Source organism: Ornithorhynchus anatinus, chromosome 4, assembly GCF_004115215.2.
Source record: "Ornithorhynchus anatinus isolate Pmale09 chromosome 4, mOrnAna1.pri.v4, whole genome shotgun sequence".
NCBI classification, from domain to species: domain Eukaryota; kingdom Metazoa; phylum Chordata; class Mammalia; order Monotremata; family Ornithorhynchidae; genus Ornithorhynchus; species Ornithorhynchus anatinus.
Genome location: NC_041731.1, coordinates 47,575,147 through 47,598,818, shown reverse-complemented (window position 1 = coordinate 47,598,818; position 23,672 = coordinate 47,575,147). Strand labels below are relative to the sequence as shown.

Below are 23,672 nucleotides of genomic sequence, written 5' to 3'. Positions count from 1 at the left end.
TTCCACTAGGCCATACAGCTTCATCTGTTCAAAAAGCTAACTCCCAAAGAGGAAAAGATGACGTTTTTGTCCATCTCTATGACCAAGGTCCTCAACCCCTCCCTGCCCAGGGGAGGAGAGGTCCCTGCTAAGGCTGGTGACAACCTCAAAAAACCTCCAAAAACTTGTTGGCACCTGGGTAGAAACTTTCATCTGAAAAATTCTGCAGTGCCATACCCCCACTTAATAGCTGCTAGACACCCTCAAGGAAGGGGGATTGAAGACCCGGAAGGAGCAGAGAGTTGTCCGCATGGGTCTGAACCTGTAGCCCAGTGGGGAATTTCTCTACCATCCAGTGAAACCTTCCTTTCCTCTACTGCTCCTGACCGAGCTGGTGGTGGGAGCAGGGGAGGAGTGTGGGGGGCAGGAGGGGGAAGGCTCACCCGAGTCCGATTCGTCTGGGCTGACAGAACTGAGCAGGTCTTTCTCTTTCTCGTAGTCACTCTTGCAAAGCAGCTGACCCTCCTTCAGCACAAACTCATCGCCCTTGCGCAGCTGCCGCTCACACACACAGCAGCAGAAACAGCCCAGGTGGTACACGCACTCCAGCGCCCGCATCACAAACTCCGTCGGGGCAATCTTCTCCAGGCAGCCACTGCACTTGGCTGCAAACAGCCTGGCAGGGAGAGAGAGAGAGGAGGCATGGCATGGGTTATGAGAGGAAGACACTCATAAGACACAGGGTGGTGTGGGAGACAGGAAAGTAGGTGTTCAGCAACCTCCCCTACCCCCTTACCCCACTGACTCCCAGCTTATCTAGGGAATGACCAATCAAGGGCTTGGGGAATGGGAAGTGGGGAGCTTTCTCCAGGACAGTCTTTGCCCCCTGGGTAGGGAAAGCTGGGAGTGGTGGGGCTGAGGGAGGAATCTGGGGCCAATCCAGAGTCAAAATTCACAGGAAAAGGAGGACAGAAAAGCCACATCACTGTCCCACTTCACCCTGCCTTCTTCTGAGCCATGGTTTGGTACATGGAGGAGAGACCCTTCAGAGACTGTGGGCATGGAGGGTAGGTACGGACCACCAAGGCTGGACCTGAGCAACACCTAGTCAGAGAACTCTCCCCCAGTGCAGGGTGTCGGCTGGGAAGGGAGGAGGGATTTGTGATTAGTCCAGAACCATCAGCTCCCTGGGGCTGGGAAGGGAAAGAATGAAAGTGGGGCCAAAGGACAGCAAGGAGGGGAGGGGAGAGAGAGAGACAGCGGGGTAGCTAGTTAGCCCTGCCTTCTCTGCATACACAGGGGAAAGAAGTGTAGAAAGAAGGGTGGTTCCAGGTCTGAGGCTAGTCCTCCGCCCCTGGGGGAGAACCCATCCCTATCCACGTCTGGTGACATGTTGCAGGAGGAGATGTTAGGCAAATCAAAGAAGGATGTCGATCTTGGCCATCCCATTAGCTTTCTCAGCACACTTATGCCGAGGTACCTGTTTATTTGTTCCAAATTTACATATTCAATCAATCCATCATTTGTATTTATTGAGTGCTTACTGTGTGCAGGGCACTGTATTAAGCGTTTGGGAGAGAACAACACAATATAACAGACACATTCCCTGCCCACAGTGAGCTTACAGTCTAAAAGAGAGACAGACAAAAATATAAATAAATAAATAAATATGTACTGTACATTTCACTATCTTGGTTTCTCCCCATGTGCAAAGCCCCCTTAAAATCCCACCTCCTCTATCCTGTCTTCTTCTATTAACTCCCAATTCCCTGAATCATAACACCTCAACAGCCAACTCTAACATTTACAAATTCATTTATTTCTTTCCTCCGCACTTGCATATACAGCATATAAATAATCAACTGTTCAGCCAATTACTTACTCTGATTATGCTTTCAACAAATATTTTTGTCAGTCTCCCCTGTCAGAGTGAAAACTTCTGGTGAGCAGGGAATGTGTCTCATTCCCCAAGTGCTTAGTATATTGTGATGCACTCAGTGGTCACTCAACAAATATCACTACTACTGTTTACATCTAGTTTCTCACTCTTTTTAGCTATTGTATATTTATTCCAATTGCCTCCCTGAGCAGACTGAGGTGCCTAGTAAGTGTTAGCAATCAATCAATGGTATTTGTTGAGTGCTTACTTTGTGCAGAGCACTGTACTAAACACTTGGGAGAGTCCAGTATAGCAGAGTTGGTTGATACACTCCCTGCCCACAAGCCGCTAGTTGTTCCAATCTGATGCTTAAACAGTGTTGCTTAAACACTGATGGTGGGGCTGTCCTCAGAGGTTTGTCCACACTGAAGGACTTCTCGGCAGCCCCAGGATGGGTCATGCTGTCACCGGATCCATTCAGAGGGAGATGACTGCAGTGGCACTGGCTGAATGGCCTTAATGTAAGAGTTTCAATCAGTCAGAATTGACATTTTACCCACTCTGGAAACTCCCAGGCATAGCTCAAGATGGGCCAGTTCAGTCATGGTGGCAGCAGTGATTGCTATGGCAGCCCTGGAAGAAGGGGAAGCAAGGCTGCTCCTCCTCCTCCTCCTCCTCCTCTTCCTCCTCCTCTTTCTCCTCCTCCTCCCCGCCAAGCTGTTGCCACAGCCTTCAATTCCTCCCACCACCCTGGCCTGATGTGGGAACCCAATGGGCCTTGTCAGAGTTTGGATAGTGGGATGCATCTCTGAGATTGTGCCGAGGGGCACTGCCTCACCTCTGGCAATGTGTAGGTTAAAAAGGGGCTAGGGGAAGCTGGTAAAGAGTTAAATGGATAAGGGGTAATGGGCAAAAGGTAGAGGGATGGGCGCGGCCCCATCTGGGGGCTTCCCAGGGATCAGGGTAATGCTGGTCTGTTGGATTGGGATCCCTTGAATCCTTGGCAGGGAATGGTCTTTCTATCTCTCCAGTAAAAGGGGGGATTGAATTGGGAGATCTTTCTTAATCCTCAGCCCTGGGGAATTTAACTCTAAGGGTTAACCCTTTGCCTCTCAGTTTCTCCATCTGCATAAAGGGGATTAATCAATAAATGAATCAGTGGTATTTACTGAGTGCTTACTGTGTGCAGAGCAGTGTACAAAGCTGTTGGGAGAGTACAACAATAGAATAGGTAGGCATGATCCCTGTCCTCAAGGCATTTACAATTTAGGAGGGGATGAGATTCCCCCACCACCCAGCTCAACTTGGCCCCAGATGTTAGAAGGGTCACCAGTTGCTGGGTGGAATGCCTCCTTTGTCAGCTTCTAATCCCCTAGTTTGTCCCACCCCCTCAGCCCCCAAGCAAGGAGTGGTCCTGCCCTTCCTTAGTTCCCCAGCCCTCCTTCTTGGTGCCCTGACCTGGGTAATGGAAGGCAGGGGATGGTTAGGGGGAGGACAGTCTCAGGGGGCAGCCACCACCTAATTCTGATGAGGAAGGTCTTGGACAGAAAATGGTGGGGAATTCAGTTCCCTTGCCCATCACCGCCCCATGCTTCCCTCCTCCCCAACCAAACCCCAACCAACCGCACTGGCTTCTCCATCCCCCAGGGCAGAGGCCGGAAGCGCGCTGGTTAGGGCCCATTGTCCGTCTCTCGGGAGCAAAAAGGAGAAATGTAAAGCGTCTGGCAGCGGCTGTCGTCCCGGCAGCCGGATCGGTTCGTTTTCCCCCTCCCTGCCCACTCCTCCCCACCCCCACCACATTTGACCACTTTGTTCTCCTGTCTTCTATCACTGTCACATATTTTTATTTTACAGCGTCTCTTCCTTACAACCCTTTGATGGAAAAATTTATGAAGAATCAAATTATTGCTGCTAGGAGGGAATTAAAACAATTTTTCATTTACAAAGCCAGCGATATTGCTCTGCTCTGCCCACCTTTGGGAGCGACACCGCTCCAGCTCCCCCTCCCCCCATCCCTCTTTATAGCCCAACGATTGCACTGTACAGATTACGGCTGTAATTTTCCTCTAATCTGTTCTGGAACACGGAAACCGCCATAAAAGTTAAGAGCTCCAACTGAATTCATAAAGTCATGGCTGCAATTAAAAAAGCCTAATGGATTAACATGAGGTGATTATTTGGGGGGTTTGGAGGGGAAGAGGGGAGGACAATCGTGGGCAAAAAAAGCTGCTTTGGTTTGCAGAGCTGTAAACCAAGAAGACGAGCCTCATCAGAGAAGCTTTGGGTCTCCCCAAGATGGGGTCAGCAGCCACCTTGCTCTCTCTGGGGCTGAGACTGTTCCAGCTCTTGCTCTTTCTGTCTCTCTGAATTTGTCTACCTCCCTGTTTCTGCTTCTGTTTTACTCTTAATATCTATCTCTGCCTCTGTCTCTCTCCCTCTCTCCTCTGTGGCATCTCACCTCTCTCCCTTCTTTACCTCTGTCTCTTTCCCCCGTGGCTTTTTCTGTCTGCCTCAGTCTGAATTTCCTTCAGAATGGTCAGTGCCACGAGCCAAACTTTCACGGTGAAAATGTGTTCAGATTCCAGGAGTAGGCCCCTGGCCTATGCGTGCATCTCACTGCTGCGGCCCCCACTTTCACAGGCAGAAAAACAGATCAACCGCCCTCCTAACATCCTCCCAGCCGGTGGGCACCCTTGCCCCCAGCCCCCTCGGCACCAGACTCTTCCTGCCTCCCTCTCTCCCCATTCTGTGTCAATGGAATTCAAATTGAATTTATAAATTATTTCTCATTTGGCAAGCGCGACCCGGGAAGGGGATTTATATGGTTTATTCCTCTCCACCTCGAACATTACAAGGGGAGGGAAATTGGTCGGTGCCAGTATAAAACATACTAACTTCCGTGGCAGGCACGACGGTGCCCCAACCCATCAGCGCAACCAATTTAGCGACTGATTTGCAGGGGGAAGATGTGTTCGTCGTGTGGTGTTAACGCCTTTGCAGCGGGGGGTCGATTGCTACTTTCTCCAAACTCATCAACACGATCCATTATTAATACTTCTCGAAAGGCTCTGCAGGGTTATTACTGCACCAGGCACTGGGAGCTCGAGGAGTCATCTATTATCTATATTGCAAAAGCACGTGACCTAAAACAAAACACCGACTCTTTATAAACAAAATGTTTCATCTGTTTTGTCTCTTAGCATTTCATATGTCTCAAACAGTGGGGTGCGAGAGGGGTGGGGGTGGGCGGGAGACAGGGTGAAATATTTGCTCTTAGTTACAGAGTAATCTCTTCTTTCGGTGATTTCTGCTCACTGCCCCAGCAGGAGACGGCCTGGGGGCTGGGGTGGGTTTCCGCCTCCTCTGGCAGGGAAGATTTCTGATTTGAGGGAACTCCCTCCCCTCACCCCTGGCCATGCCAAACTCTTAGTCCCCTCCAGAAGAGGCTCCGAAAATGAGGCTCGGCCAGGAAAACTGCCTGCTCCCTACTACCGGGTGGGCACCAGGAAAACTGCCAGGCACAACTGTTGGACCACTCTGAGATGCCACCACCCATCATGGGAGCTGCGCTGTGAGGTTCACGCCAGGCCCGGCTATGATGGGGGCCGGGTCCAGCAGACCTTCTGCCCCAGAGTCCCTCCCCGGGCCCTTCTGGAACTGCCGAATCCAACCACCACAGGGGGCTGGCTTTGTGTGCTGGCTCTGCCTGGAGGCCCCGGTCAAGACCCTGTATGTGGCCGACCCTTGGGGCCCGGGCAACGCTGAGCCCCACCCCGGCCGCCTCCCCAGGGCCCGACGTGGTCTTTGTCCACCTCCGGCACATTGTCCTTTTGTGGCATTTGCGCTTTTCAGAGCCACTGTCAGCCACGATTCTCTATTTCCCCTTTCAGTCCCTTGGCATTATTTTGGGGCTGTAATTCCTATTTGTCCCACTCCGATCTTCCTGTCTCCCTTTGTCTGCGGGGCTAATCCCCATTTTCCTCTCCTTTGGCTCCTTTTCTGGCCATTCTCTGTGGGGCCGGAGGGAAGGTCCAGGCATGCCTCCCTGCTATAGCAACCGGCCCTCCCCGGGACCCGCCACCATCTCTGCGGGCCGGGGCCGTCCCTCACGAGTTGGCAGCAGAAGTAAATCCTTTTTCGGGGAACAAGGAGGATTATGAAGGTGCAGCCCTGGGCTGCTGACTTAACTCCAGCCTTTTCCTTTAGAGTTGCAGTCACTCAGAACCCCGCTGCAGTGGGGGCTACAAGTGAGAAGACCCCAGGCTCCAGCACCGGCTCTTGCCCCTGCCCCAGAAGACACAAGGGGTGCACTTTGCAGAGGGCTGATTCCCCCTTCAACCTCATGCCAAGTTTGGCCTCCTGAGATAACAACAACTTAACCCACGAGTGTCCACTGGGGCAGGGACGGGGGCCCCCTGGGACCCGCAGAGCCGTAAATCGGGTCCGCACCCCCTTTCTCGGTCTTCTTTCTTTTCCCCTACCAGTTCCCATCCTCCCTAGGTAGCCATCCTGCATCCCCAGCCCACCTCAATCCTTCTCTCCTCCCACTTCTTCCTCCATCTCCGTACAAAGCGGTTGGGAGAGTACAACAATAGAATAGGTAGGCATGATCCCTGTCCTCAAGGAATTTACAATTTAGGAGGGGATGAGATTCCACCACCATCCAGCTCAACCTGGCCCCAGATGTTAGAAGGGTCACCAGTTGCTGGGTGGAATACCTCCTTTGTCAGCTCCTAATCCCCTAGTTTGTCCCACCCCCTCAGCCCCCAAGCAAGGAGTGGTCCTGCCCTTAGTTCCCCAGCCCTCCTTCTTGGTGCCCTGACCTGGGTAATGGAAGGCAGGGGATGGGTAGGGGGAGGACAGTCTCAGGGGGTTCTCGTTCTCTACAGGACGCAATAATGTGGCCCCGGAGGGATGAAGGCTGGGCCGCAGAGCTGGGTCTTCCAGAGGAGAGACCAATGCCCGGGGCCGACCAGTTCCCAGTCCCGCCCTGGGGAGGACGTCGAGGTCCCTCCATGATGGCTCAGTTTGGCTTTGCTCCTTTAGCCAGTCCCTGGGCTACCAACCACCAACCAACCACCAACCCAGGTGCTATGGGTGAAACTGTGCCTTGGTACAGTTAGCCCCTGGCACTCTGGCTTCTGCATCTGGGTCTGACAGACCTATCGGCCAGTCCTGAGGGCCCCCAGCAGCCTATGCAGAAGTCTTGCAGCCTAGGAGCTGAAAGGGTCCCACAAGATCCCACAAGACCTCCTCCCCATAACCCTGGCCCCATTGGGCAGGGATTGTCTCTCTCTGTTGCCGAATTGTATATTCCAAGCGCTTAGTACAGTGCTCTGCACATAGTAAGCACTCAATAAATACTACTGAATATTGAATGAATTGGCCCCCCAGGGAGCAGGCAAGGGGGAGTGGTTCAGGCGGAGGGCTCCCTATCAATCAAATAATCAATCAATGGTATTTTTGAGCATCCATGTGCTTAATATTGTGTGCGAAGCACTGTACACTTGGGAAAGTCCAATATAATAGAGTTGGTCCCCAAGCCACCCATTGGCCTCTCCAGTCTGTCTGTGGGTAATGGTAATTCCCGGCTCCTCAACAGCCTCGTTTTCAGTCCTGCTGCTTGCAAACGATGGGTCTGAAAGGCATAACTGAAGAGTATTGCAGTACCTGGTTTTGGTGGAGGTGAGTTGAATGAGGATGGGGTTAGCTGGGTGCCACCTTCCCCTGGAGGCAGCCCTCATGCTCTCTTCCCTGAGGTATCTGACTCCACCGGGAGAAGTGGGAGCCATCTTTGAAGCGATTATGACCAAGTTAAAGTGTGACAACATCTTAGGCTTTCACCGTGTGGTGCGTTGAATCCCAACTAAAGATGTTACTCTCATTCCTTCTGCCACAAGGATAAGAATCTGGATCCCAATCACTTGAGGAGATAAAAGCCGCTAAGCTGAAAGCATCAAGGATTCTGACTTGCTAAGCTGGATGGCTGGCTGTCTGAACCTCTGAAATTGTCCCTATACAAAGCTCCAAATCCTTATCATTAGCGGCTTAGGCTGCTTCTTATTTGGAGACCGAAAGGAGGCTGTTTATCGGGATCGAACTCAAACCAGCTGTAAACAGCTGCTTTGATGAAGAAGCAACTACAAGGCCGCGCTGCCCTGAGGCATCTCCCCACTGAGTGTCAATCATTCCAGGCGCAGTAAAGGTGTAGGCAGGGTCAGGCAGAGGCCAGGGGACACTTGAAAGGCCTCGGGATTCCCGGGTCTCACTGGACGCCTCTTAGGCCCAGAAGGTCTGGGGGCGGCCCAGCCATCTGACCTCTCTCCCGCGAGGCCGACGGTCCTCCCGGGCCCCGTGAGCGCCAGCGCGGCCCTGGGAGCCCGCTCCGCCGGGAGCCGGGGGCGGGCTTGTTTTGACGGGGGCTCGCTGGGAAGGGGCGAGCGGTCACCGCTGCCCCAGCCCCATCTCCTGGAGGTTTCAGGATGCCGGGCGGGGGGGCTGACCCCGGTGCTTCCTGCAGACATTTGAAACGCAGATGTGCTGGAGGCTCGCACTGATCCCCACATCTGCAGCAGACTTTCCCCCAAGCCGCTGTCTTTGATCCCTTGGGCTGGTGGGTCTGGAATCATCCCAGCCGCCGCATCCTCTGATGCCGAGTTAGGGAGTGATGAAAAATATTCATTTGGAGCTAGAAATACATGAAGTCAGCTCAGCGGGCTGCCCTGCTAACAACCGTCTGGGCTCCTGAGAGCGGGCCTGGCCACAGGCGATGTCTGAGCCCCCAAACCGACCCCCTCTGGGCTGGGGGCCGGCGGGGGCTGCCCTCTCCCTGGCCTATTCGAAGTGTGAGTCCCAGAGGCCAGGGCCTGTGCTCTACAGGGCCCCTAGCTCAGCGGAGGCAGTTAGACGGCAGCAGAGAGGGCCCGGCTGCTACTTTTCACGGTTTTAAAAGGATCGGAGGCACTTGCGTCCCAACCCCAGAGCCCTCTCCCCTAGGTATACACTCTGCCAGGTTCTGCCACAGTCCCTTGCGCCCTCCTCCACTTCCCCCCCTCCATCTGGGGGACTTTGGTGCCAGCCCAGAGGCCCATTTAGGGTGAGGTTGGGAGCCCACATTGTGGGTCCTAGGAGGAGGGGTGCTGGGTTCGCCCTGGAATGTGGAGACAGCACATCCTGGGTTTTGCCGTAGGACATGGAGACAGAATGTCTTGCACTTCACCCTGGGATGTGGAGCTAGCACATCCTGGGGTTTGCCCTGGAATGTGGAGACAACACATCCTGGGGTTCACCCTGGGATGTGGACCAGAGCATCCTGGGGTTCACCCTGGGAAGTGGAGACAGAATGTCCTGGGATTCACCCTGGATGTAAAGATAGAGCATCCTGGGCTGGCTCAGATCTCTGGAGAACTTTACCTACAAAGTTTGGGGTGCAGAATGAAAATAGGAAAGACCATTTGCAAATGGGAAAAACTGTTTCCCATGGAAGTCTAAAAGGGACAAAAAAAGAGTCCCAAATTCCAGCCTGACCAGGACTCCGAACCATCCCCAACAAGAGCGAGTCACTGACTCAATCCGGACTGTCGAGGGAGTCTGAGAGTTTAGGATAGTTCAGAACAATTCTCCCAGCATTTAGAGTAGGTGCGGGGAGAACCGGGAGGCCGGCTTAGTTCTGAGAGTCTCTCGGACCTTGGCCTACTCTGGGCATGATGTGCCCCCTTGTTGCTCACCCTGCTGTGCCAGGGGCACCAGCCCTCTCCATTTGCCTAGATTTCTCAGTAACCGCTCATTAGAGAGGCAAAACAGATTCCTTAACAGGGGCCAAACTGGGAGAGCCTGACACTGCTCTCCCTAAAACATGTGTGTATGTGTATGTGTCCATGTGTATATGTGTGTGTGTGCGTGCGTGTGTGCACGCGCGTAAGGAACCTAGACTGTGCCCTGTACTCTCCACTGCTGTGATAGTGCTTGTCCATGCATTAAGCCAGGTCAGGCCTGGAGAGGAGGGTCTCCCAGCTTTGTTATTTTTTTATAGTATTTGTTAAGTGCTTATTATATGCCAGGCACTGTTCTAAGCGCTTAGGTAGATACAAGGTAATCAGATTGGACACAGTCCATGTTCCACATGGTAACAAGCACATAGCCAAGAGAAGGAAACAATTTACTTGGCAATGTCCCCACCTGCACACTAGAGGATCCCTGGAAGGGCTTGGGAAGGGGGCACTGGCTGAATCCCATCGAAGGACATTTTCCAGAGTCAAAACCCATCTGCTCCTACCCCGTCCTCTTCCTGGCCTCCTGATTTGCCCTGTTCCTTCATGGTTGTCACTCACTCATAGTAATGGTACTTTCTGAGCACCCACTGAGGAAACACATTGTGCTTAGATAGTGAGCCCCTTGTGGCAAAGGTGTTTGAACTGTTTATGTATTCTCCCCAGTGCTTAGCACAGTGCTCAGAAGTAATTATAACAATAATGTGATACTTGTTAAGCACTTACTATGTGCCAAGTACTACTAAGCACTGTGGCAATTGTAATAATAATTATGGTATTTGTTAAGCACTTACTATGTGTCAGGCACTGTAGTAAGTGCTGGGGTAGATGCAAGCAAATTTGGTTGGACACATTCAATCATTCAATAGTATTTATTGAGCACTTACTGTGTGCAGAGCATTGTACTAAGCACAGTCATACACACACAGAGTCCCTTGTCCCATGAGGGGCTCACAGTCTCAAACCTCATTTTACAGATGAGGTAACTGAGGTGCAGAGAAGTTAAGTGAGTTGCCCAAGGACACAGAGCAGACAAGTGGTGGAGCTGGGAAACCTTCTGATTCCCGGGCCCATGCTCTATTCACTATGCCATGCTGCTAGATAAAAGATAATCAGGACTTACCAAATCTCTGTCCCATATCAGGCTCACAGTCCAAAGGGGAAGGAGAGCAGGTATCTATTTAATCCCCAATTTACAGGTAAGGAAACTGAGGCACAGAGATGATAAGTGACACTCAGGGTCACCCAGTGGGTAGGTGGTACAGCCCAGATTAGAACTCATGTCTCCTGACTTCCCAGGCCTGTGCTCTTTTCACTTAATAGATGCTTAATATATATCAGTGGAAAGAGCATGGGCTTGAGACTCAGAGGTCATGGGTTCAAATCCCCGCTCTGCCACTTGTCAGCTGTGTGACTGTGGGCAAGTCACTTGACTTCTCTGTGCCTCAGTTACCTCATCTGTAAAATGGGGATTAACTGTGAGCCTCACGTGCGACAACCTGATTACCCTGTATCTACCCCAGCACTTAGATCAGTGCTCTGCACATAGTAAGCGCTTAACAAATACCACCATTATTATTATTATTATCAAAATCTATCGATTCCTAAGCACGGGACATGTCCCCTGCCTAGAAGGAGCTTACATGCTTGGTTTAATTTACTCCAAACATCCTAATTTTATTTCTCTTTCTTACTGTTTAACTCTCTGCAGCTTACCATTTAATTTCTGAATCCCTTGTATTGGTTAGACTACCACTGGGCCCATTGGATCCAAACAATAGGAGGGCAGTAAGCAGGGCAAGCCATTTCCCTTTTTTGTGTGTCCTTCCATTGGCCACACCCAAGAGAGGGGACTTCTGGGAAAGTGTGGTCCTCCATCTCCTGACAGGTTGCAGAGTGGGGGGGGGGGGGGGTTTGATCCTTTCTAGGGTTAAATTTTGTAGCCTTCTACTTGATTCTCTGCAAGGGCCACTTTCATATCAGGGTGCTTGGCTGGGTGATGCAGATGGAACAAGTCATTCTCCAGGAAGGACGGTGTCCTTTGTAGCACAAGGACTAGCCAGCTGCGGAGTCACCCTCACAGCTCCAGGTGAAACTGTGCGGTCTGATAAAGGACGGCGGCTCACAGAAATAGGTGCGGCACGCACTCTGTTTTGGATAGCTCTTTCCTTATCGTCAATCAGTCAATCGTATTAATTGAGCACTTACTAATAATACTACTAATAATGATAATAATAGTACTTGTTAAGCACTTACTATGTCCCAAACACCGTTCTAAGCACGGGGCTAGCTAAAAGTTAATCAGGTTGGACACAATCCCTGTCCCACATGGGACTCAGTCTTAATCCCCATTTTACAGATGAGGTAACTGAGGCCCAGAAGGGAAATGACTTGCCCAAGGTCATACAGCAAACAAGTGCTGGGACCAGGACTAGAAAACCCAAGTCCTTCTGAATCCCAGGCCCATGCTCTACCCACTAAGCCAAGATATCACCTTCTTCTGTGTGCAGAGCACTGTATTTCTGCTTGGGAGAGTGCAATATAACAGTAAACAGACACACTGGAATGACAGCCTGTTCAAAGTAGGTTTCACAGGCAGACAATAGCTGGGAACGGATCTTCCAAATGTGCCCCCCAGAGGTAGATCTGACTGTCTGGTGAACCACACCACTCCCTGAGACACCTGCCCTTACCTGCATATATTTTTTTTGCTGCTGTTCTTTGTTTTCTGTGTCTTCTTATTTGCAAGGAAGAGAGAAGATTCTCCAGACTCTTTCCAAACCATTCTGATTATCACAGTCAAGGGATGTAAGTCATTCAGTCTCCCCAGTGTCGTTCTTGCAACGGTAGAACAACTCTACATTCTACTCAGGAGCTTGTACGTCCTAGGGTCTGAGCAGACACCATTTAGGAAAGGGGGGAGCGCACAGTGGTGTCTGTTGTTGTCGAGGTCTCCAAGATATTTTGTTCGGTGAGTGCAAACTATCTACTCTCCCTGCCAGCCATCTCTCAATGTGGACGGCTTGGTTCAGGTGGGCCGGGAAAGAGTGTGGATGGTTTGGTGCAAACCATCACCACCACTGCATTGAGCCTCACGTGGGACAACCTGATTACCCTGTATCTCCCCCAGCGCTTAGAACAGTGCTCTGCACATAGTAAGCGCTTAACAAATTCCAACATTATAAACAACTCAGTCACGTGTCCTGCTAGGGGTAGGACAAGCCCTTCCCTTAGACCTTGGTATCCAAGCAGTGCTCATCTCAGAAAAGGTGCACTGTTGTATTTTAATGGGCAAGGTACGCAAGCACTTCTGTGACACTCACGTCCCTTAATTCAATCTCCCCCAGTGTCCTTCTTCCACCTGCAAGTGATTCTGTGACATGCAAGGCAGTGGATTCAGTCTCCCCAGTGTCGTTCTTGCAACTGCAGAATAACTCTACAGTCTACTGAGGCGCTTGTACGTCCTAGGGTCTGAGCAGACACCATTTAACTTCATCTCCACCAACCTCCCACAGCTAGGTTAACTCGAGAAGCTTCAATACAGCTCTTTCTGGATCGTTTGTGTTCTTCTCCCACACCACAACCTTTGCCTGCCCCCCGCCCAGCCCTTCCCGTCTCCAGTTTCTCTTTACACTGACCCAACCCCTGTCCCTTTCCACCTCTTCCTCCAACAGATCCACTCCAGGCCCAAATCTGACTTCCAGGCCCTTGCTGCCTCGGTGGCAAACTTTCTTATGAGCGCCAGGAGGCTCTGTCTGGCACACAGACACAGAGGGTGTCTGAGGGTCGCACTGAAGGGAGCCAGTGGGTGTGCGGTGGAGGATGAGGGGAACCAGGCATGCCGGCAATTCATTCTGGGTTGTGACACTTTGCTGCATAAAGCCTCATAAAGCCTTTGTAAAAGGGGCCAGTGGTTCATCTTTATTGGCACGTTGATGTCTTTATAAACTTATTTCTGTTATCTATGGCAAAAGCTAACCAGAAGGCTCCATATTTATGGGGATATTTAAAAGACATCTTCTATTTAACAACTGCATTTAGTGGTGTTAACTGCACATTACTGTAATAAAGGCCTTGCACATTTCAATTCTAAATTAAAAAAAGTTTGGCTCCTCAATAATACATGGACGCTAGTTTTTTTCATTACTCTTTAATATCATCATTCCCATTTAGTTTGTAAATAATTGTAGCCACCTAATGAAACCGAATAAAAGCTGCCTATCCCCCACTCCCCAGAGCAAACTAAACTCCTCTTTGTAAAGCTGCTTAATCACCGCCCAGTTCTTACAAAATTAGCATAGTAATGGGCTTTAAATTGAGCCTCTTTGTTTTTTAATTAAGCTCCCAGCAGGTAAAAATAAAACAGATTATTGAAGAATCTGCCAACACTAATAGCCTGGAGCTCATTTGACAATTAAAAAGATCCCGCCTTAACCCTTTCAAGCCGCCCCACATAATAATTAACGGCGGCTCCTGGCACCTACAGATAATCACAGCTCAGATCTGTTTCAAGTCGGTAACACACCGCTGATCCCGTCGCTAAGTACCCCTCACTCGGCCTCTCTCCCGGGCCCCGGGGCAGGACGGACCCAGCCTTTCCCCGGGAGCCTGAGTAACGCCCAGAGGCCTGGGGGCCTCGACCGTAGGAGACTTTTCCTTCTGCCCTAAAATCAGAACCATCCCCCCCGCTCCCCAAAGACACACACAAACCCCAGCGCCTGGAGTTCTGAGTTCGAATTCTGCCCCTGCCACCGCTGCCCTGCTTGCAGCGTATGCCTCGGCCTTGGTTTTTTTTAATAGTATTTGTTAAGTGCCAGATACTGAACTAAGCGCTGGGTAACTTGTACCCCAGCGCTTAGTACAGGTTGGACACAGTCCCTGTCCCACGTTGAGTTTGCAATACTAATTATGATCATGATGATGCTATTTCTTAATTACTATGTGCCATCCATCCATTCAATAGTATTTATTGAGCGCTTACTATGTGCAGAGCACTATACTAAACGCTTGGAATGTACAGTTCGGCAACAGATGGAGACAATCCCTGCCCAGTGACAGGCACTGTTCTAAGCTCTGGGGTAGATACGAGGTAATCAGGTTGTCCCACGTGGGGGCTCACTGTCTTAATCCCCATTTTACAGATGAGGTAACTGAGGCACAGAGAAGTTAAGTGACTTGCCCAAGGTCATACAGCTGATAAATGGCGAACCCGGAATTAGAACCCACTTGACAGATGAGATAAGTGAGGCACAAAGAAGCGATTTGCCTAAGGTCACAGCAAAGTGGCAGAGTCGGAATTAGAACCCAGGTCCTTCTGGCTCCCAGGCCGGTGCTCTATCCACTAAGCATACTGCTTCTCGTTTCCTAGCTGTGAAATGAGGCGGGTCAAGGGGGACCCTCGGTTGGGGGGTGGGCGGGCCAAGCTAGGAACGAGGGTGCCGCCCCGGCGCAGAGACCCCAGTGGGGCAGAGACTCGGCGACTCAGAGATGGCAGCTCAGCTCGCCCTCCACTTCGGATTCTCTTTCCCGCTGAGCCAGGCCTCCGCCCGCCTCTCTGGTTTGGGCCTGCCCCGTGCCCCCCGGGCACATGCCCCCGGTGCCCCCCGTCCCCTGCTGTCCCAACGACGGGGCACCACTTGACCTCGCCCCCCGCTCCCCCTCGCCCCTAGTCCCAGAGCCAGCTCTGGGGTAAAGTGGGAGGCTCGCTGGACGCGCCCACCCCATGCCCGGACACTGGAGAAACAGCATGGTGCAATGGAAAGAGCACGGGCCTGAGAGTCAGAAGGTCATGGGTTCTAATCTCGCCTCTGCCGCGTGTCTGCTGTGTGACCTTAGGCAAGTCCCTTACTTCTCTGTGCCTCAATTACCTCATCTATTCAATGGGGATGAAGACTGTGAGCCCCATGTGGGACAGGGACTGTGTCCAACCCGACTGGCTTCTATCCACCCCAGCGCTTAGTAATAATAATAACTAGCTTTGTTAAGCACTTCCTATGTGCCAGGCGTTGTACTAAGCGCTGGGGTGGATACAAGCCAATAGGGTTGGACACAGTTCCTGACCCACGGTGGGCTCACAGTCTCAATCCCCATTTTACGATGAGGTAACTGAGGCACATAGAAGGAAAGGGACTCGCCCAAGGTCACCCAGCAGCACAGTGCCCGGCACATAGTAAGCGCTTAACAAATACCACAGTTATTATTAACGGCCACTGGCGGAGCTCCAGTAGTCCGGGTCCCCCCGCCCCTGGGGAGCAGCACTGGGGCAGGGCCTGCTGGAGAAGGGGGGGATGGCGGGGGGAGGCCCGCAGCCCCCCCCCGCCCCCAACCCAGCCCACCCCTCCGCTCAGACGCCCCCACCCCCGGGCTCCGTCTCCAACCCTCCTCTCTGCCCCCGGGGCCCTGGCCCGGTTCCTGCAGAGGGAGCGGAGCCTTTGAAGACGATGCCTACATTGGGTTTTTAATGAAATGATGTGGGACAGCCCCGGGGAAAGAGTCTGCTCTCCTAAACCACTCTGACCCCCACCCCTCCTCCCCTCCCCACGAGCTGGAGGGAGGGTAGCGGCTGGGGGAGCTCGTCTCGCTTCTCATTCCCCCCTTCTCTCCGTGGCACCATCCTCAGTTGATGAATGAGCCGTCTCCTCTGCCGGGCTTGATGCTGTCAGCCTCAGATGCTTTCTATGGCCTTTATAGCTGCTTTCTCCCCGGCAATCAATCAATCAATCAATCAAGAATATCGTACTCGTTGCCACCTGCTGGGCGCAGGGCACTGTACTAAGCGTTTGGGAGAAGGGTGGAATCAATAATGGTTTTTGTTAAGCACTTACTATGTGCCAGGCACTGAACTAAGTGCTGGGGTGGATACAAGTAAATCTCGCTGGACACGGTCCCTGTCCCACATGGGGCTCACAGTCTCAGTCCCCATTTTACAGATGATGTAATTGAGGGACAGAGAAGTGAAGTGACTTGCCCAAGGTCACACAGCAGACAAGTGGCGGAACCAGGATTAGAACCCATGACCACCTGACTCCCAGACCTGTGTTCTACTTACTATGCCAGGCTGCTTCCCTTACCCGAACCCTATCCCACAAGGAGATTACACTCTAGCAGGGACAATAAACATAAAACATAAATAGGAAGAAGTGTTCAAATACAGTAGCGTGGCCTAGTGGCCGGAGCATGAGCTTGAGAGTCAGAGGATGTGGGTTGTAATCCTGACTCTGCCAGTTGTCGGCTGTGTGACCTTGGGCAAGTCACTTAACTTCTCTGTGGTTTCAGGTACCTCATCTGTAAAATGGGGATTAAGACTGTGAGCCCCATATAGGAGAACCTGATTAGCTTGTATCTACCTCAGTGCTTAGAACAATGCTTGGCCATATAGTAAGTACTTAACAAATACCATCATCATACTCGGGCATGTACAACAATACATTTGAAAGTGTCAAGTGAGAATAAGTGCGGAGGAGCAAAAGTGGTCAGATGATAGTAGGGGGGAGGTGACCTGAGAAGAAAAAATACTGGAAAACTTCCTGAAGTAGATGGGATCTCAGAAGGGTTTGAGCATGGGGAGAGCCATAGTCTAGTGGATTCAAAATGAGAAAATGTTCCAGACAGGAGGACCTGAGTTCTAACCACGGCTTTTTCACTTCTCTTCTGTATGACCTTGGGCAAGTTGCTTAACTTCTCTATGCCTCAGTCACCTCATCTGTAAAATGGAGGTTAAGCCTGTGAGACCCATGTAGGACATGGACCGTGTCCAACCTGATTAAGCTTGTGTCTGCCCCAGCGCTTTGAACAGTGCCTGGTACATAATAAGCACTTAACAGATACTATACAAAAAAAGTAAGGGTTGTGAATTGGGGCAGAAGGGATGGGAGAGGCAAGAATGAGAAGGTTGAGTTTGGATTAATGGAAAGTGGGAGCTGGGGTGTAGTAGGAAGAAACTTAAAGCCAATGGACAGGAGTTTGTTCAATGTGAAGATGAATAGAGCAGTCACTGGAAGTTTCTGAGTAGTAGTAGTACTACTACTAAAAATATTAAATGTTTAACTTTGTGCACAGCACCGTACCAAGTTCTGGAAGAGTAGAGAGGCATGCGATGCATGATGTTTCTTAGAAAGATGACTATTCAGAATGAAGTATAGAGTGGAGAGGGCAGAGGCTGGAGGCAGGAATTCCAGTGAGGGGGCTCATAGAACAGTCAGACTGGGATCTGACTAGTGCCTGATGAGGGAGGTAGCCATTTGGCTGGAGAGAAAAGGGCAGATCCAGGAAATGTGTGGAGGAAAACCTGACACAATTTAGCAGCAGCCTGGATGCGAGAGCTGAAAGAATCAAGGAAAATGACCAAAATGCAGGTTTTGGAAATTAAGAGGATGGTGGTGTGGACAACTGTAATAGAGACAGGTGGAGGAGGGAAGATGGGGAGTTCAGTTTCCAACATATTGGGTATGAGATGTTGGTGGGATGTCTATACGAGATATTTTTCAGGCAGGAGGAAACGAGAGATTGCGGATGGGGTGGAGAGGTTGGGGGTAGTGAGAGATTTGGGAGTTTCCCTCTGAGGCCGTGATTAGGAAACTTATTTAGGAACAGTAGGGCTATGAAACGAAGCACACTCTACCAAATTAGATTGCATTGCCCCCCCTAAGCCCCAGGAAAATCTAGGCAACCAGTCGCCAGTCCGGCGACCTTCAGCCTGCTCTCTCTGGGAGGAGAGATGCTCTGTCTGACCAGGGCTTCATGAAGGAAATTAAAACCGCAAATAGTTCAGAAAGTTTCCAGGGATGATGAATTCCTATCTGGAGCGGTGTGTCCTGCAGACACTTGCCGCAAATGCTAATGACCCACGTTAGTCACGTCACACTGACAATCCCAGTTTGTGGGATTTCTACTCCTGGAAGATGGAACAGAAGGGGGGTTGGGGCATGAAGGTGGGGCTTCGAGGCCCAGAATGGGGTCATGGTGGAGGGGGATGGAGACAATTTTGGCCTGGGTTCCAGGCCATAGCCCCATTTCCCAACTTCATCCATTTTCCCGTCTCAGGATCACCTGACCCACACCAGTCAAACAAACAAGTAGTCTTTAGAAGCTGAGAAATACCAGAGGGGAGGGAGGGAACAGGTGGGACCCGAGCTGGCTGGACCCCAGGGAAAGCTATCAGGCCCGTCCCCAGATCTCGCTGGGGCTAGGCTAGCCTCCACTTCAAAGGGTTAACCAGGCCATCTCCCCAAATGCAGCCCTTGCCCCGATGTGAGGTCCCAATGGCCAGCCAGCCGCTATTGCCCTATCAGCTGCCATCTCCGAAACAGACAACGCAGCTGTCCAAACAGGGCTGTGTACCTGGGCTGCAGAGAGCAGCTTGTTTATTCTGCTCTGCTGCCCAGCCAAAGGTATTCTGTGGGATTTCAACACAATCTCTTGTTTTATGCTTTGTGCTCTCCCCCTCAGGAAACCCGGGAAAGGTATTGTTTCCTAACAAAAATATCTGTCATCCGATCAGCGGGGCTGGCGGCCCGCACCCGCCTCGGCGCTCCCAGCCGGCTTTGTTTAGTGTCTTGCCTGCTGCGGGGCTGTATAGGGGGTGGGAGGGCTGTGTGTGCGCCTAGCAGCTCCAGTCACCGTCCTGGCGGCCACGGTGGATCTTCATCCCAATCTGCTCTGCTCCCCTTCGTCCTCCATCTCTCCCCAGCCTGCTCCAAGTTGCTCTGAGATGGACTCAAGTCTGGAGGCGGGGCGGGTCTTTGGAATAAAAATAACGATGGTTATTTGTTAAGCGCTATGTGCCAGGCACTGTTCTAAGCGCTGGATCTGTCCTAAGTGCTACATGGCCAGACTTGCCCATGTGGCCCCACTGGGACCATGTGGCCCCTCTCTGGGGTCACAGAAGGGGCGGAGCCGGCTGGTAGCACAAGGCATCCCTCGGCCCCAATGTCGCCACTGTAGCAGGGAGGGGTGGGAACTTCAATGCCCTCTTCTTTTTCGTCTGCCAGCCGTGTGGCCTGCCCCTGTCAGAGCCAAGTGATGCCTGGAGGGATGAAACAGACTGGTTGGGCAGGTTGGAAGGGGATGGGGTGGCTACATATCCCTAGAGGTTGTCCCCAGGCCCTGCCTACTTGCCCACGGACCCAGTCCAAGTCCAGCCCAGATCCTAGGGTGAGAGGGTGACACCATGATGGAGACCATTTCCAGTTCTGCCTGGAGGCTAGGGTTTGCCAAAATGGAGGCAGCAGGTGTTACTACTGGCCCTAAGCTTCATTCTGACATCACACTATCCCTGTCAACCTTCTTCCATTGACATTGACTTTGAATTTTATTTCCTGGTGAGAACCATATCCTGGTGTCTGTCTGCAAGCCCCCCAAAGCACAGAGCAAAGCCTGCAGCTCCACTGTACCAGGTGACTGTGGGCCCTCCACCAATGACAACTAACTCTAAAGCTGGACAGTGACAGCTAAGCCTTGGAACCAAGGTTGGTTGTCCTCACTGGCCCTCAGCTATTTCCTGCCTTGCTCACTGAGGCCCAGAAATTAAGTGGGTCCAGACTTCCTTTCCACTGGCAATTCCCACTGCCTCCCTTGGCCCAGTTGTCCTGGCAAGCTTTGGGTGGGGCGGTGTAGAAGTCACTGTAGAAAACCCAAATGTGGTGTAGACCTGGCCCTAGGAAAGCAGAGACACCCCAAGCCACATCTTCCCTCCCTGGATCACTGTTCACCAGTCACCATGTGGTGAGAAGCAGCATGGTATGGTAGATAGAGCACGGGCCTGGGAGTAAGAAGGTCATGGGTTCTAATACCAGTTCTGCTACTTGTCTGCTGCCACCTCGGGCAAGTCACTTTACTTCTCTGTGCTTCAGTTACTGCATCTGTAAAATGGGGACTGAGTCTATGAGCCCCATGTGGGACAGGGACTGTGTCCAACCTGATTTGCTTGTAATTACCCAACTGCTTAGTACAGTGCCTGGCACATGGTAAACACTTAAAAAATACCATTCCCCATTTTGGCTGGCATCCAGCATTGCTCTGACTTAGGCTCTCTCTCCTTTACACTCCTACCAAGCTTGGAACCTTGCTATCTCTCTACAAGTCACCCAACTCCTGTCCATTTCCTACCTTGTGTCCCCCACCGAGGCCTCTGCCTCTGAGTGAAAGGATTTCTCTGGCCTGGATGTAACCAGTCAGGCCCATGTGTGTGGTCTCAGGTTCACGACTAAGGAGAAATTAGGCTTTGAGCAAGTAAGGATTTTAACCGAGCTCTGGCCAGGACCCTAACAGATCCTGACCACTGCTGTAGGAGGGCCAGAGTGTCCCCTTATTGCTATCCCTTGAGAGAAGCAGTGTTATCTAGCGGATAGATCACAGGCCTGGGAGTCAGAAGGACCTGGGTTCTAATCCCGACTCTGCCACGTGTCTGCTCTGTGACCTTGGGCAAGTCACTTTGCTTCTCTGTGCCTCAGTTACTTCACCTGTAAAATGGGAATTAAGATTGTGAGCCCCATGCAGGACAGGGACTACATCCAACCCAATTACCTTGCATCTACCCCAATGCTTGGTACAGTGCCTGGCACATAGTAAGCACTTAACCAATACCACAATTATTATTATCCTCAGTCAGAGCCCAAGAGATGGGAACATGTCCAGAACTCTGATGACATCCCCTGCTCAATACTTCAACTAGGCAGAGAATAATAATAATAATAATGTTGGTATTTGTTAAGAGCTTACTATGTGCAGAGCACTGTTCTAAGCTCTGGGGTAGATACAGGGTAATCAGGTTGTCCCACATGAGGCTCAGAGTCTTAATCTCCATTTTACAGATGAGGTAACTGAGGCACAGAGAAGTTAACTGACTTTGTCCGAAGTCACATAGCTCACAAGTGGCAGAGCTGTCAAACTGAGTGTGCCAGCCAAGGATGCTGGAGCTTGCAGCACCAGGAGGTGGGTGAGACCCCAGCAAGTCACCAGGTTAATAGGACCAAGGGTGGGCCTCAAGGCCAGGTAGGGCTGTGGTTCCAGGCCTCATGGGTTACAGTGCTTGTCTGGTTGCCAAGTAATATGGGGATAGATGGGAGCTCATTCATTCATTCATTCCATCATATTTATTGAGTGCTTACTGTGTGCAAAGCTCTGTACTAAGCACTTGGGAGAGTACAGTATAACAATGAATCAACACATTCCCTAAAATAAGCTTACTCCTAGCAGAGGTATAGGGGGCAACTTCCTGAAACAGGGAGGCCTTTAGTGGCTGCAAGGCTCCCAGGTGGACCAGGGGTGGTGGGCCCGGCTGCAGGACAGGTGCAAGACAGGTGCAAGCAGGGGAAGGAAACCAGGCAGGGAGGTAAAGAAGGTAAGCGGTGGAGGGAGGGAAGGAAAGAGGGAGGAGGGAGAGAGGGAGAAGGACTGGACATAAAGGGAAAGACCACATCACTGGGAAACAGATGAATGGAAACTGTCTACCTCAAACGAAGGAACTAATGGTGAATGGCATCCAGATTTCTTCCCTGCCCTCTCACTACTAAGGATCCCCATGCCCATGTCTGCAACTCACCCTGGAGACACCAGAGGGAAAAGTTTGGGAAGATCTTTCTGGCCCCGCGTAATGCAATATTTGGGCATGGCTCAGCAGTGAGCTTCCATACGGGGATGAATACATAGGAGTGGGTTTGTGAATGTGGGTATGAGTATGGATAGGCACATGAATATGAGACTGGGGGGTTCCAATATGTGCAGGCTGGGGTGAATATGTATGGGCAGATCTGTGAATGTAGGAGGCAGAGAGTGAAAGGGAGAATATGTGGTACTGGATGCCTTTATACTCATGATTTTATTTTTAAAAGCCCAACCTCTCTCTGCTTCAGCTCCTGCCCTGAGTCCAACTGCTCCTTAGACAGCAGCTTGCAAGGGACCAGGGTGCAATGGCTCTGGAGCAAGAGAAGGGATCAGAGGTCAGAGGTCAGAGGTCCCTCTCCCCACTTAAACTCTTGGACTGTGAGCTCCCTGGGTTTAGTGCATAGTAATCTGCACACAGTAAGCACTTACATACTACTACTAACCTGCTGACATGCTCTAGGTTCTGTGTGTGTCTGAAAAATGTTTCATATGATGTCATTAGGTTACAATCAATTTATCATATTTCTTGAGTGCTTACTGTGGGTACAATACGAAAACACAACAGAGTTGATAGGCATGTTCCCTATCCACAACAAATTTTTAGTCCAAAGGGGGAGAAAGACATTAATATAAATAAATTTATATGTTCATAAGTGCTGAAGACAGAGGGAGTAGTGAATAAAAAGGAGCAAATCCAAGTGCAAGAACAACACAGAAGGGAGTGGGAGAAGAGGAAAGAAGGGCTTAGTCAGGGAAGGCCTCTTGGAGAAGTGCCTTCAATAAGGCTTTGAAGTGGGGGGAGAGTGATTGTCGGATGTGAAGAGGGAGGGAGTTCCAGGCCAGAGGCAGGATGTGGGTGAGAGGTCAGTGGCGAGATAGATGAAATTGAGGTTGGCATTAGAGGAGCAGAGTGTGAGGGCTGGGTTGTAGTGGGAGAGCATTAAGTAAGGTAGAAGCAGGCAAAGTGATTGAGTGCTTTAAAGCCGATGGTAAGGAGTTTCTGTTTGTTGCAGAGGTGGATGGGCAACCCCTGGAAGTTCTTGAGGTGTGGAGAAACATGGATTAAATGTTTTCGTAGAAAAATGATCCAGGCAGCAGAGTGAAATATGGACTGTAGCGGGGAGAGGCAGGAGGCAGGGAGGTCAGCAAGAAGGCTGATTAGTAATCACGGCAGGGTAGGATAAAGGCTTGGATTATTATGGTAGCAGTTTAGATGGGAGAGAAAAGGGAGGACTTTAGGGATGTTGTGAAGGTCGAACCATCAGGATTTAATGACAGATTGAATATGTGTGTTGAATGAGAAAGGTAGCTCAAGGACAATGCCAAGGATACAGACTTGTGAGACAGGAGGATGGTGGTGCTTCTACAGTGATGTGAAAATCAGGGGGAGGACGGGGTTTGGGTGGGAAGACATGGAGTTCTGTTAGGTTGAATAATCTGTG

The 23,672-nt window shown here is 51.1% G+C and overlaps 1 protein-coding gene across 1 annotated transcript in view; it reads right to left on the bottom strand.

Annotated features, from left to right (window-relative positions):
- Positions 1-23,672, bottom strand: part of LMX1B (LIM homeobox transcription factor 1 beta) — a 118,749-nt gene that overhangs the window by 14,477 nt on the left and 80,600 nt on the right. Inside the window, exon 3 of the mRNA XM_029062057.2 lies at positions 423-655. Coding sequence (XP_028917890.1) covers positions 423-655 — 233 coding nt within the window. The remainder of the gene's footprint in view (positions 1-422; positions 656-23,672) is intronic.